Here is a 14287-nt window from a genome sequence, read left to right on the forward strand (position 1 = left end):
GGGTGGTTGAGAGCCGGAGGTGGAATGTCAGATAGTCATGAGGCAAGGATTAAGGACGTGCGGACCGTGGATGAAGCGGGGAATATTGGGGAGAGAGAGGAGGAAGATGAGGAGATTCCGGATATGGAAGATGACGACGATGATGAAGAGGCTATTATAAGGGACCCGGTGGGGAAGGCTGGGACTGAATCGTGAGCATCTGTCTTTCTATTGGGATGAATCCTTATCCTAGCACAGCTGCCCCTCTCCTCCGTGGGTTGATCGGGATATACCCAGTGTATTAACATTTGCCTTGTAGGCCCCTCCGCACCTACACCCTCTACATAACCTATAGCCCATACTACCGAACCCCCCGTCTCTACCTCTCCGGCTACATATCTCCATCTGAACCCCTCGCCCCGCACCTCATGATGGAAGACATAGTCGGCGACTACAAAGACAAAACCGTCACTCTAGAGGATTTCCCCTTCTTCGATGGCGGCGTAAAAATGGCCAGTGTGCATCCATGTCGCCACGCAAGCGTAATGAAAGTCCTCCTCGATCGCGCAGACGCGGCTCTAAAGCTCCGCCGCCAAAAATTGAAAAATGCTATCTCGCCGGAAGACGCGACCCGAACTGTGCCCTCGAAAGTTGAGAGTGGATTGGAGGGTCTAGTGGATGATACGGCTCGTCTGACGCTTTCTCCTGAGTCCCCACTGCAGCAACAGCAACATCCACTGCAGCCTTCAGGCGGTAATGCTGGCGATGAGTGGGAGGTGTTGCAGCACGAGGGTGGTGAAGAGGCTGACGAGCAGCGTGTGGCCATACGGGTGGATCAGTATTTGGTCGTATTCTTGAAGTTTATTGCGAGCGTGACCCCAGGCATTGAGCATGATTTTACGATGGGCGTTTAGGTGGCAGATATAGCGGATCATTTCGGTGTTCGGAATTCATTTGTTGATAGTTATGATATGACGGAGGGATTAATGGATGAATGGATCGATGGACTGTTTCTGTTCGCAACGTAGGAACTCGTCCACTCTAGGAACAACCAATTCTGTTTCGCTTCCTTCGCGTATCTTAAATCGACTTTTCTTTCCGTTTCTTCTCTTTTGGGATTGATTTCCAATGGAATCGCTTCTTTTGACTTCAGTTTGATATTTGCCTTGTTCTTTTTTCTCTGATTTATGAATACTTCACCTCCAATGTCCATTCTCTTTTCTTTCTGATTCATTATGATGCTATCCGGCATGTACACGACCCCTTCTTTACTTTTATTTTGGAAATTGGAGTTAGGCTCAAATCCTTTCCCTGCATGAAAACAACGGAATCTTACAAATATTTGGCATCCGGTCCATATTTTCCTATCTCTCTCTTTTGTTCTCTCTCTCTCTCTCCCTCTCTCCACAAAGCGTTCATACACTGATTTTAATTTTTTATGCAAATGAAGTTTTGCGCACATTCATTCAAATATATCTACGAGGTTCAAACCATATAGATAAACTATATCCAAGGTATCGAATTGGGAAAAGATGGGTAACACCCATTGAAACAATGTTGTTCTTTTAACCCTACAGAGTACACTAACACGTGGTAGATAATCCTGTCCACTGTATAGAGAGCGTATAGGGTTGATTGAGTTTCCGCTTTGGTTGAGCGGAAATCGAACAAGGGGTTATTATAAAGTCATGCCCGCTTTGTCGAGGCCGTATTCAACTATATACCCGAAGAGCTACGTAGGCACGCGACCCTTTGCGATTACTTTTGTACACCCTTTTCCTTTTACCCTCGTTGATATTCTGGTATATACCACAGAGGGGACAGCGATAAAGAGGTAGATCATATAGGCTCCATTAGGCTCCACGCGACTTCTGCAATAGCACTGATGAAAATATGCTTTAAGTACAGCAGGAGGATAGTGTATCGCACCGAACCTAGAGTAAGGTACGAAGAGATAGTAAGATTGAGAAGACCGCAGTTACTAGTAGCTGTATCAGCCTGTGTCAGCCTGTGGAGAGACGTGTTTGCGCAATATATAGGGACAGTTCATCCGGGTGAGACCGTTCGAAACAAAGGTCACAGTTAAGAGCTGGCTGCGCTGTAAAAAGAAGAAAGGAGCTGAGATTGATCACAATTAGCTATTGAGATGATCCAATCTATCAAAATAGTATTCCAAATATGCGGTGGAAGAAGAGAAAAAGTAAAAGTAAAAAACAAAAAGGAAACAAGCTTTCCAGAGGCTACTTCTGTACGTGAGTGGATATAGTGCTAGATATAACAAAAGGTTTTCTTTCCCACTTTGGGCGCAAAAAGGGATGCAGATTAAATGGTAATAAAAATAAATTATAAAGTCCCAAAAGCTGAACCAAAATTTGTGCTGTGTTTGAATTTGATGTCGGGTTCTGGTTCGGGCTGCGTGGGCGGTTCTTCGTCGCCAGAGACACTCCTTTCGAGTTCACAAGAACCCGAGAGAGACCCCGGTTTAGCTATTTTTCTCGCTTCTTCTAATAGCTTCTGGTCCAGGGCCTCAAGAAACTCGATGTCCTGTTCCTTGTCATGTTTTAAGCCTAGAGGACCTTGCAGGGCCGGGTCTTCGTCAACTGTGGAGAAGTAGGTCTCCCCCAACTCGCGAGTTTGTTGAGGTGCAAGGGGTGAATCCGTCGTCAATGTACCAACCTCAGTAGATACGCCGCTTGTTTCTACGTCTGGCTTAATGGCTATCATTGGAGTATGTCCTGCGACTCTCACGAGGTTTTCTTCGGAGGGCCCCAATTCCGATAGCGCGAGTTGCGCGGGTTTCCTGGTTTCTACCAATTTAGGGTCTAGGGCTCGATTTCGAGATGGGGATACGGCGTCTGAGGGGGAGGTTGAAGTGGTCCTTGTAAGAATATCCGGGCTTAGGGCAGTAGATTTAAGGGTGATCCCATCCAAACTGCTATCAACTAATTCAATGGGAACTCCAACTGCAGCATACCGATCGACGGGTCGGGTCGTAAGGGACAGGGCTTCATCAAGCGAGGGGGGTAATTCGGGTCTATGGTTGTTGCTCTTAGAGTGTATCGAGCTTCGGGGGCTCTGCTCTTCTTCTCCCTGCCAGAATACTCTGGTTGGGTTGAGAGTCGGACTTGACCCTTCCCATACATGATGGACATCCTGTGTCTGACGGCCCTCCTTTCCGCTGGGATTTGATGCCATCCGGGGTTTCTCGATTCTAGAAGATCCTCTTTTTCGTTCTTGTTCCAATTCCGTAATCCTGTGTATCATGATTGACCTTTCCTTCTCCCACAGCTTCCGTTCTTCTGTAAACGCCGCTCGTTCACGCTCAAAGCTGAACCGCAGCGATTGAAGTGCTAGTCGGGATTGTTCGACGAAGCCGAAAAAATCTGTCGACACTGTGTTTGACACACCATCTGGCCACTTCAAACGAGAGTTATCGGAAGTTGGTGAAGTTGGACGGCGACTTGGAGATAGCGTAGACGACTCCTCGGTGTCCCTGTGCGTATATTCAAGCCTTTCGCCACAACCTGAAGGTTGTGGAATTGCACGGATCTGGGCCATGTTTACCAGGAAAGATGACTCAGTATCTGTGATGAGTTAAAACGATACGACTTAGTCAGTTTTGCCAACATTGTTGTAGCCTAGGGTATGTGCCCATGAGGTGGCAGGCTAGAGTCGTATTGCCTCCGATACGAGTGAGGTAAATCAGTGGCACGCTGGATCGTCCAGCATGGCATCGCAAAACATAGGAGCAGCGACGGTGGGATGGTGATAATTTACCTTTGAATACCGGGATTATTTTAGGGCTAATGTGCGCGGGTAGTTACTATATTAGGGGACGTCATGCCCTTGACTATTTACTTAGCCCGGTTAGACGCTTGACTGATATATTTAGTTCAAATCGCCCCCTCAAATCGTAGAATATCTGAGAGAACACACTGCTTCGGATTAAGTGCATGAAGATATCAAACTGTCTCTATTTCCTACATTGATTTTGATTTATATAGGCTGAAGAAAGGATATATGTTCACCTGTATCAATATACCAAGATTTACTCCCCTCCCATCTACCGAACCTGGGCGAGCTAAGAGCAATGGCGTACCTCACTCCCTTGTAATATCTTTTTGATATTATTAACTTCTTGTTTTTGGAATCAAGTTTCCTACTATGTCGTACGAATACCATTAATCCGGATACAGCCGAAACCAACTGACAGGATATACTGGTACCATTCTTTTTATTAAATCTTTCAAGTATTTCCCCGTGAAGTCCGAATCCAGCCAACGGATTTCCTATTTGCCTCTGGTGGGAATCGGGTTATGAATTAAACTTCTTCCATTTGTTAATCCCTCGTGTTGAGCTATCCCAGGAGGGAAACTGTGGTGAAACGAGGAGAGAAGAGAAAAAAAAAAAAATTCAATAAAGGATCGAAATGCTGCACGAGGGTACTCAAGGCATTCGTCACAAAATCAAACTAAGCTTGACCTGAGTGAGGTCACGTATTTTGAACCTGTGACAAACATATTTCATTATGAGGATAACATCTACAACCCATCCATACGTTCGTCGAACGTGGAGCCAAATCATTTATATCCTTTTTATACATCTTTAGCCGTCTCGTAGTCCATCTGGGAGAAACTAAAACAAAAGGGAAACTTGAACCAAACCCAGTGAGAAACGCCAACCAATTCAAAATACAAGAAAGAGGAAATGTGAGGGGAACTGATAACATCCAAAACTTCTATGGGTCAAGTCCGTCTATAAACGCCAAACCCCCAAGCCATCCGCAAGATAGCCAAGCCCCACGCCATCCCCAAACTATCCCAGACGACATTCAACTTGCTCCCTTTGACCTCTCTCCAACCAACGGGTACCTCCGCCACAGGAATACCGGCAAATTCAGCAAGCATAAGCATTTCAACGTCAAAAATCCATCCTTCAGAGTGCATGTAAGGAATGATGTATGGTAGAGAGGCACGAGAGAAGAGCTTGAAACCACATTGGGTATCTTTTATCGAAGCTGTGGCAGGTGGGGTGAGTATGCGCAGGATTAGGTGAAAAGAGTGCATGAGGAAGTTCCGGAGTTTGGAGCGCTGGGTGGGAGTATATCTGTTAGTGGGTGAAGAGTACGGGGAGAAGAGAAGTGACATTGGTATTGGGCGTGTGGGTGCTATACCTTAACTACCGCTTCGCTACCAACGAGATGTGCTCTGGATCCGACGGCAAGTCCTCGAGATTGAACATCTTCAATCCGTTGACAAGCTGATACTAGTTTTCCTAGGTCATCGAACCGACTGGCACCATCCGCGTCCGCGAAGATGACATATTGGCCGCGTACATGCCTCATACCATGCGTGACAGCCCCGCCTTTCCCTCTATTCTTCGTTAGGGTGATCACCCGGATTGTCCCCGGGGGGGTATGTACGCCTTCCGCGTCAACGACAGTTGACCATGGTCCTGGATGGCTCTTGGGGTGTGGTGAAAGCTGATGGTCTTTGGCAAAGGCCAATGCGGTTTCTACGGTCCCATCTGTAGAACCATCCGACACGACGAGTATTTCCCATCCCCTGACTGGCATGTCCGCGCTTCTATTTGCGGTTCCATTTGCGTCTCCATCGAGTTTACGACGACGAGTCCTTTCGCATTTCGTAACCTCGTTAAGCAAAGTTCCATCTTGCTGACATTCCGCAGGTTTCCCATACGTCCTCTCAAGATAATTCACAGCCTCTTCCAGCATCCCGCCCAACCTCTCCTCTTCGTTAAATGCGGGAACCACCACGGACATAAACAGCTCCGCCTTCTCCATTTCTTTTGTATTATCAGTCGTAGGGTTTCCTAGGCTATCTTGCCAGCAAGGAAGCAATTGGGGCTCCGTAATTGATCCATCTTGAGCAATAGTTTTGTATCTTTTCTCCGGGGGAAGCGGAGGGCGGGGTCGTGGTGCTACGAGGATGAGAAGAGTATATCCCTGGAGGAGGCTTAGTCAATTGAGCGACGCGGAAACAAGTCAGTTGGAATTAGACCTACAAAAAGAATGAAACCTGTAAATGTAGATAGCAGGGAAATAATCCACAGCGAGGGGGGAGTCCTGCTGGCAAGCTCCACGCATTGGCCGCAGATCGCGCTCAGTGCTTTGAGGTCCACCATGGTTATGGACCAAGACACGAGCGACGAGTATTCGGTTGCTCCCTCATTCAAGCAGCCTGCGTGCGGTGTCGTGAGAAATTAACGATTGGCCTTGGGGTTGCGGCGTTGGAAAAGCGATGGTTCTGGAAGGCTGTCAAGCCGCCACTGTGTCCTTTGGTGGTTTAAGCTCCTGTCGATCTAACGTGACTCACCACCCAACGAACTCATCCACCCAACGAACTCCTATTTTTTCCATGAATCCCTGCAACTCTTCAACTTCAACCACCCACCATGCCACCCAACGAAGCAATTATAGAGCAAACGATCGCTCAATTGAATCGACAATTGATTCCTAAATATGCTGAGGTTGCAAAGGAATTCGGAATCAATCGCGTTACCTTGATGCGGCGGTTCAAAGGTCAACAGGTCTCCAGAACAGAGGCAACATCAGTCTACTGTCAGAATCTCACAAATACTGAAGAACAACACCTCCTATTTCATATTAATCAGTTATCCGATCGCGGCTTCCCTGTGACACCTCAAATACTGCGCAATTTTGTATTTGAGATCACCAAAATGCAAGTAGAAATCAACTGAGTGTCTTGCTTTTGTGAGCGGCATAAAGCAAAGATCAAGAGCATCTATCTTCGTGCTCTGGATCAAAAGAGAAAGCAGGCAGATAATAGCTACTATTTTGAACACTTCTTTACTCTTGTAATTGCAGTTTTTTTGCTTCTTTTCGTGTGCAATTCCATGAGCTTTTTGCTGACTTCTATTGAATAGTTGCAGGAGAAGATCAAGCAGTATAATATTCTACCTCAGAACACCTACAATTTCAATGAAAAAGGCTTTCTTCTTGGCCTCCTTCATACCCTCAAGCGAATTGTTTCTATAGAAGCTCTCAAATGGAAGCATACAATTGAAGCAGTGCAGAATGGCAGTAGAGAATTCATTTCTCTACTTGCCGGTATTTGTGCAGATGGAACTACAATTCCACCTGCACTCATTTACCGCGGGGAATCAAGAGATATGCAAGATACATGGCTTGAAGATTTTGATCCTAAAAAGGATCAGGCATACTTCGCTGCTTCAGAAAATGGATGAAGTAATGATGAATATGGGTTAACCTGGCTGAAACAGGTGTTTGATCCTCATACAAAGCAAAAAGCAAGAAATCATTACCGCCTGCTTATATTAGATGGCCATTCATCTCATATAAATATGGCATTCATTGATTATGCGGATCAGAATCGAATTTTGCTTGCTATTCTTCCCCCCCACTCTACACACTGTTTACAGCCGCTAGATGTTGGAATATTTGACCCACTTGCAAAGGCATAATCAGATCAACTAGATTTCTATACACATTCTGGCTATGGCTTTATTCAGACTACAAAGTGAGATTTTTGGCGATTATTTCATGCTGCATGGGAAATCTCTACAACTGCGGAAAATATCAAATCTGCCTTCATAGCCACTGGCATACATCCTATAGATCCTGCCCGCGTTCTCAAAAAGATTCAACCACGTCCACTTACACCCCCGGAACTGCTTAAGCAGCGTACACCTACATCTATATGAGCTTTGCGAGGTCTGATAAAGCAGGCAAGTCAACGTCACCGCCGACTTTCAGTTGATATTAAAAAAATTCTCCGTGCTGGGGAGAATATTGCTCTGGACAGAGAGGTTCTCTTAATAGAGAATAAGAATCTTCAGACTGCTCTAAATAATGAGAAGGCGACGCAAACGGGGTAAGCGTATGGGGTTGCTTAATCCATCAAATCCCTCACTTGCTCGATTCTTTTCTCCCACAAAGGTGCAGGCCGCGAGGGAGCAAGCAGATGCTAATGAAACTGCGAAAATCGATGATCAGGCAAGCAAGGAGGATATGAAGCTTCAACGAGCGATTCTTCATGAGCAAAAGCAGGCAGAGCTCATGGAGCGGAAGGAACAACGTGAGAAGGAATGTTTAGAAGCTGCTCAACACCATGAGGAGGCCAAAGCTGCAGCTGCAGCTAAACATTGTATAGAGAAGCAACGGTGAGATGAACAGAAGCTTCAACTGCAAAAAGAGAAGGAAGAACATGCTGCTAAACATCATGAAGCACAGTTGGCAAAGAAGGCACTCACGGAGGCCTCAAAGAGGCCTACAAGAAGATCAACAGTGGGCTCAAAACACCGTAGAAGCTCTATACAACCTTCTAAAAGCGGTAATAAGTGCCGCACGCAGGCCCCCCCAGTGGAATCAAATGATATTCCTTCTCTGAAACCTTCTACGCCGCGATCCGATTCAACCGTTTCAAAACCACGAGTTCAACGTTCCGGGCGGAATATTAGGCCAAGCAATCGTTCTCTGAATTAATCATGTATATTTATATGATGTATTCTACATATAGTTTTAATCTTTAATAAATAATATTAATATCTTCTTGCATTGTTGTGCTACAGTTGAAAATTAACGGCTCTATAGAGCGCTTTTTGGAGTTCGTTGGGTGGATGAGTTCGTTGGGTGGTGAGTCACGTTACTTCCAAACAAACCAACAAGTGGATCCACCTCATATCTTCAACTCTTTCGACCACCAACCACCACGAACATTGAAACCACTGCAACGCCAGCTACGTTACTGGAGGGCCTGTAATGCATTGCTAAGCAGGCAACACGGATACATCGTCTGCCACAAGGTCCGATGAGGGATGAATTTCGCTATTACCTCTGTCAGCATACCACTGCTCCTCAGCCGCGTCTTCCACAGCCAAGGCTAGGTCAGAGGTCGTGTTCTTCACGGAAGAGCGATGCCACCATACGAAGAACACTACTCTTACGCTGGCAAACGAGATGCCATAATGCCCTCCCATATCTAGACGCTCCAAGTCATCCAGAAATGCCAAAATATCGAGTTGTCATTGTGTCGTGGCGTGAGAAGAACTTTGTTGTTAAGTAACAATTTATGCTGGGCAAGACGCCGAGCCCTTCGGCGACAAATTCGGGCATATTATCATCCATTGTGCTATTGAAGCCATCTTGGGATATCTTGCCCATTCCAGAGAGCCCTGCATTGAAACAGAGTACCTGCGAACAAAGCCTTTCGGATTTGGTTTTCCAGTCCTGTTCTTGTGGTGTGCCCCGATGACCCAACCAGGTGATTGTCCCTTCACACGAGATTTACAGCTTCAATCCTTGAATTTCCGCATGCTCGTCTGCCATTTCCTGCAGCTCTGGTGGATGCTAAACTGGGATGGCACAATCTTTGTGCCTACCCTCACTTCTCCCAGCTCTACGATATTTCAGCCTTCCACTGTTATTGTTCAGGGACCCTATAAACCAGCATCAGAATATCACATGCGCAGCCACTGGAAGCCTAATGAACCAATGTAACTCAGGCTCCGTCTTTTAGTGCTTTGATTCTGGTTACAAGGTATCGGGTTCCAGGCAAAGATGTTGCCCCGTCTACCGTTTCACAGTTATAATATTGACTGGGCCCGGGAGCTGGTTGTGTTCATATTCTAGGCAACCCTCACACACCCATACACTGAACGTTACTGTCACCATTCCACTCAGCTTGTTTTCCAAGTTTCTGGAGCCAAGAGTTACTCTAATGATATATGTTTCACCTCGCATTTGCCCACAATATTTGCCTTGCAGGAAAAATCAGATGAAGGCAATTAATCCTTGTGTTCAGTTCAGGAGACTGGAATCTCGCAGTACCAACTTCCAATTGAATCACGAATGGGCACAATGGCTTCCTCATTGGCTCCAACTGGAGAGTTGAAAGTTTTCAGAGAGCTAACTCAACGGCCACGACCAAAAATGTGAGAGATCGCTTTTCAAAAAGGGCTGAGATGTGCATCTGTACCACAGGGAAGGCATTTATAGTACCTTTCCAGTGGCAAGGCACTCGGACACGGCTCGGAGGCAGATTTTTGTGTCGAATACCGCGAGCGTTTGGCCGTGTTTGATCTGTGCTCCCGACTCTCTCAGCATTGTTCCGTTTCGAGCTGGTGTCAGTGGCCCTTATCTGAGTCATTTTTCCTACTTCCCTCATCAGCAGACAAGCAATTAATGTGTGTATAACGCGGCACACAAGTTAGCGAGCTGAAATTCCAAAAGGCGGAAAATAGCCGATGTTAGTATGATCGGGGCCTTTCCCGGGGCCAACGCTCATGAGGCCCGTTATGGTATTCTGTTGGAGGACCATATGGCGCTGGTGGTGATGGAGCTTTTTTGTCCCAGTGGCCTAATGTATTCGCCTTGACCAAGGAGGACTACGTGATATAAATCAACAAGGCTTTATTGATTTTGCCACACACCCAGGCCAGCTCATTTGATTTAAATTCGCCCCAGTGTGTGGTCGAAAGGAAAATTTGCAGTTAACGTTTTCCCACAAGGATTGAAAATATCAAATAAGGGATTTACTTTGGGGTTGTAATATTGTCTGGGTTTGCAAGGTTTGCAGGGGTTTTGGAGGGGCGCGGTCGCCTAAATGGCACCACGTAACAAGCCGGATTGGAACGATGGAAGACTCTGACAAATATTTCAACAAGTTTGACCCGTTTCTGATAAGCTGTAATGCCTCAATATTTGTTTTGTCATGGTTTCATACATTACGCGGAGCTAGCTGACTAGAGCTGATCCTGGTTTCTAAAGCTCAAGCAACATAAAGTGGATGCCTACGCCAACCCTACCATAAATTCATTGCACCTGAATTATGGGACTCCAGGCAGTTTTCGTGTTAATGCGAGTTTACCTGGACCTGCTTTGTTGCGGATGTTCACTGAACACGAACAAGGACTGGTCTGGAATCGGTTTCCGCGGAATCAAATCCCCGTCAATGTTTCCAACTTTCATTCAGGTCAGGGGTTGCCCTGCCTCCTGTCAACACCCTAGATATAAACCCAATCCCCTTCAAATCGAGCCTCATGCAGAGCGACATACTTCCTATCATCATCGTCACATCGAGAGCACGACATGAGCGCCGAGACCCACAATTTATACAGTCTACCCCTGAACCAATACCGGTTGCCAGCGTGAAGAACGAAATCAAGCCTTACAAACACTCCCAACTAGATGAAAAGCGCCCGGTCCACCCTTCACTTGGAGAACGCGATCCCTGATGGTGGGAATTGCCGCATCAAGATATCAGAATTCCAACCCTTGAAGATCCCGCAGGTGGTACTGGCTGTTTCTGGAGATCACAGGTAAAGGCCAGTCACATCCGCCTTACCTTCGACTACTGATTTCTCGAGCAAAACTTAGTTGCACAAATGTAATTAAACAACACGCGTTCCATCCAAGCAATGTGATGAATTCTCCCAGGTCCAGATAGTAGTTTAATTTGACCGGACTTGACACCCGCCTGTAACGTTTAATGTACGTACATGTACAAATGTCGACGGGCGAAAGGATAAGGGACTAGATATTCCTTCCATTATCTGTGAGCATCTGCAGATACTGACTACAAACATGCATGCATGTATACAGATCGACTTTCTGTGTCCACGGCCCCGAAACACGATAGTTTCTATTCCAGCGCTTTCCTGTCTTGGGAAAGTGGCGCGTGATAAGGGCGTGTGGTAAGTCATTGAGGATGCGCTGACGGTAAACAAGTGGCGTACCAAGGAACGTAAGGAGGTCGGGTAAACATGGGCCATCGAGTGTTTGTGGGAAATATATATGGGAAAAGGCGAGAGTCCTTTGCCAGATTTTGACATTAAGAGATTATGTACGGAGTATGGGCTACCATAATCTTTTGCATCTATCCGTGCTATCCCATATCCCCCTCTCATCCGATTGGACTCTCCATTAGCACCATCGGAAAAGGCTTGGGAATTAAATTGAAGTCAAAAGGAATAGTCCCGGGTGTACATTAAAACGTATCCCAGGAGTAGGATTCGATTGTAGCGTAAATGAAGTGATAGGAAATGAAATGGAAGCAGGATAAAGTAGGCAAATATAACATCCCTGACCTTGAAGTTACCCGAATCTAAAATCAGTGGCGCGATTTATTTGGTTTTATAAAAATATATATGCAGCAATCGGAAATCATGGCATCGCCGCATACCATTATGGAGAACTGTCTATCTTATTAATTAATTAAATGCTGAACCGAGTTGATAAAATGCTCAAAAATAGCTCTAACCGAGGCAACCCGCAGCGGGCCCCGCTGTGCTTGTAAAATAAGAATAGGAAATATGCAATGGCCTGAGAAGCTGGAACCTCCGCAACTTGCAATGTCGAGTGCGCCCGCAAACCCGCAGCTGATATAAGGGCCCCACGACACAGTGGTTTCACTAATGTATCAGTATATCCTGCAATAAAAATTTGCTCCAACCCTCTGCCATCGCACTCTGCCCTAAAATTGGTGCACTCACTGGTACGGCAAGCCTGAGAGGGCCCGTTGGGCGTTACGATGACCACTTGTGTGTCAACGGCCTTTCCTTTTTCTAGCCGGCTGTGATCGTCCAGATCTGGAAGGAATGGCCATTTGTGTGGGCTTAAACACGCCAGGATGTTTCGCAGTCGCCTCGAGGTGCTCAGCGAGGGATGTGAGTCTAAAGTCCCTGTCGCCTGTTTTTTCGTCCGTGAACAACTGAATCCAACGTCCACACTAAAGAGATCCGATTAGTTAATTAATAAGAAACATGTAAAATGAAGGTGAAAGTGAAAAATGGCCAGACTAAGGAAGTTAAAACGTATAGGACTGAATAAAGAGTAAAGTCTTACCGATGCTAGACGATATCCATACCATAAACAACGCTCGTTGCGGGTATCTTTGGAGGATTTCGTGTCGAATCCGCGATCATCTTTAGGCAGAGGGTCCAGAAAGAAATTGTCCGGATATATACTTTGCGACCAGATTTGTCCTCGAATGGAGAAATCATCGGGTATTTGCCAATAACGCGTTTGATCATATATGGGGAAGTCAGTGCTTTCAAGCCGGAGTATGCTGGCATAGTCCTGGTTTAACGAATTTAAAAATTGAGTAATTTTTCTCCAGGGAATTTCTCTCTCAACGCATACCATGGCATCCGGAACCAATGCCAAACTCCAAATAAAGGTAAGGAAGATGTGAACAAAGGGTATAATTTCATCGCTATGGGTATGTGAAAGAACAGTAGAAAGTGTGAAGAAGGTTAAATAAATGCTGTAAGAAAGTTTTTCCAAAGGAGTAGAGAAAGCTGCCGCAGGAGCTAGGATCTCATCTTCCGGAGTGTTTCGCGGGAGATCGGTAGAATGTTCAGCCCAGTATTGCATCGCGCGTTGTAGTTTGGCCTCCGAGCTCAGCTTGTGAGAGTCTATGAACATGTTCCTAAAGATTCCCTCCTCTTCACCGTATTGTAACATTGCTGCTATGTTGGGGACTCCCAGGTACATTCCAGCTCCATTCAATTTGAAGTCATCTTGAGCAATCCTAAAGCGTAAGAGAGCACAAAACTCCTGGGAGTACGCAATGAATTTGCTAATTGAGTCACCGCGAAGAAGCAGAGCATGCGCACTCACAAACCAGGACGAGATTCCTGGGTCGATGGGTCCACGACTGTTGACTGATTGTAAGGCCATGACAAAGGTGCTTTCAACGCCGCTCTTTGATTTTTCGCATCGTTCGGTAGATATAAGAGACCTAGAGTATAAGAAGAACTTTCGACCCAAATTGTTCACCACAAGATTACCAAGTCGATGGTAAAGGCTTCCTTTTCCATAGTTCTCGTCGGCAGCCGCGTAATACCAATTCGTCGATTGCTTAGCCCGCGCTATTCTCTCTTCAGAAAACGTACTCTCGAGGGACATTCTATACGCGGCCAGGTCACCAAGACATTCTAACCACATATTTTTAAATCTGGGGGCACTTTCTACCAGCACCTGAATCAGGTCGTACACATGTTGGAGGAACTGAATCATGTAATTCCGACTATCTGGGAGTCGAGATTTCATAACTTCCAGAAATGCATAGATGCCATGGTGCAACATTCGAGGAGGCATTTTGTGTGCAACAGGAAGCTTGAAGAGATCTCCGCAGGTTGTTGGATACTGTGTGCACACATATAGGTCATGATGGTGATGAATCAGCGCTGATGCCACATGATCAGATTGTTCCACTGCTGTGCAGTCAACTTTTCGGGAGCTTGGATTTTTGCAGTTTCTACGCGCATGTGAGTTCTATACCCGAAATAGCCTCATGTAGTTTGG

General features: G+C 46.0%; 5 protein-coding genes across 5 annotated transcripts; 3 read left to right on the forward strand and 2 right to left on the reverse strand.

Annotated features, from left to right (window-relative positions):
• Positions 1-24: 24 nt before the first annotated feature.
• On the forward strand, positions 25-893 carry HCAG_08397 (predicted protein; the record flags this gene model as incomplete). The annotated part of the gene is made up of 2 exons (XM_001536565.1): positions 25-191; positions 299-893. 2 exons carry the CDS (start codon positions 25-27, stop codon positions 891-893), a joined length of 762 nt encoding a protein of 253 aa, XP_001536615.1.
• Positions 894-4724: 3831 nt separating this feature from the next.
• Positions 4725-6123, reverse strand: HCAG_08398 (dolichyl-phosphate beta-glucosyltransferase; the record flags this gene model as incomplete). The annotated part of the gene is made up of 3 exons (XM_001536566.1): positions 4725-5069; positions 5153-5944; positions 6004-6123. 3 exons carry the CDS (start codon positions 6121-6123, stop codon positions 4725-4727), a joined length of 1257 nt encoding a protein of 418 aa, XP_001536616.1.
• A 270-nt stretch (positions 6124-6393) lies between these two features.
• HCAG_08399 (predicted protein) lies at positions 6394-7206 on the forward strand (the record flags this gene model as incomplete). Its single annotated transcript, XM_001536567.1, has 2 exons — positions 6394-6684; positions 6886-7206. 2 exons carry the CDS (start codon positions 6394-6396, stop codon positions 7204-7206), a joined length of 612 nt encoding a protein of 203 aa, XP_001536617.1.
• Positions 7207-7861: 655 nt separating this feature from the next.
• Positions 7862-8286, forward strand: HCAG_08400 (predicted protein; the record flags this gene model as incomplete). Its single annotated transcript, XM_001536568.1, has 2 exons — positions 7862-8142; positions 8208-8286. 2 exons carry the CDS (start codon positions 7862-7864, stop codon positions 8284-8286), a joined length of 360 nt encoding a protein of 119 aa, XP_001536618.1.
• A 4238-nt stretch (positions 8287-12524) lies between these two features.
• HCAG_08401 (predicted protein) lies at positions 12525-14080 on the reverse strand (the record flags this gene model as incomplete). Its single annotated transcript, XM_001536569.1, has 3 exons — positions 12525-12707; positions 12824-13057; positions 13121-14080. 3 exons carry the CDS (start codon positions 14078-14080, stop codon positions 12525-12527), a joined length of 1377 nt encoding a protein of 458 aa, XP_001536619.1.
• Positions 14081-14287: the final 207 nt, after the last annotated feature.

Source organism: Histoplasma capsulatum, genomic scaffold, assembly GCF_000149585.1.
Source record: "Histoplasma capsulatum NAm1 scaffold_11 genomic scaffold, whole genome shotgun sequence".
Lineage (NCBI taxonomy): Eukaryota > Fungi > Ascomycota > Eurotiomycetes > Onygenales > Ajellomycetaceae > Histoplasma > Histoplasma mississippiense.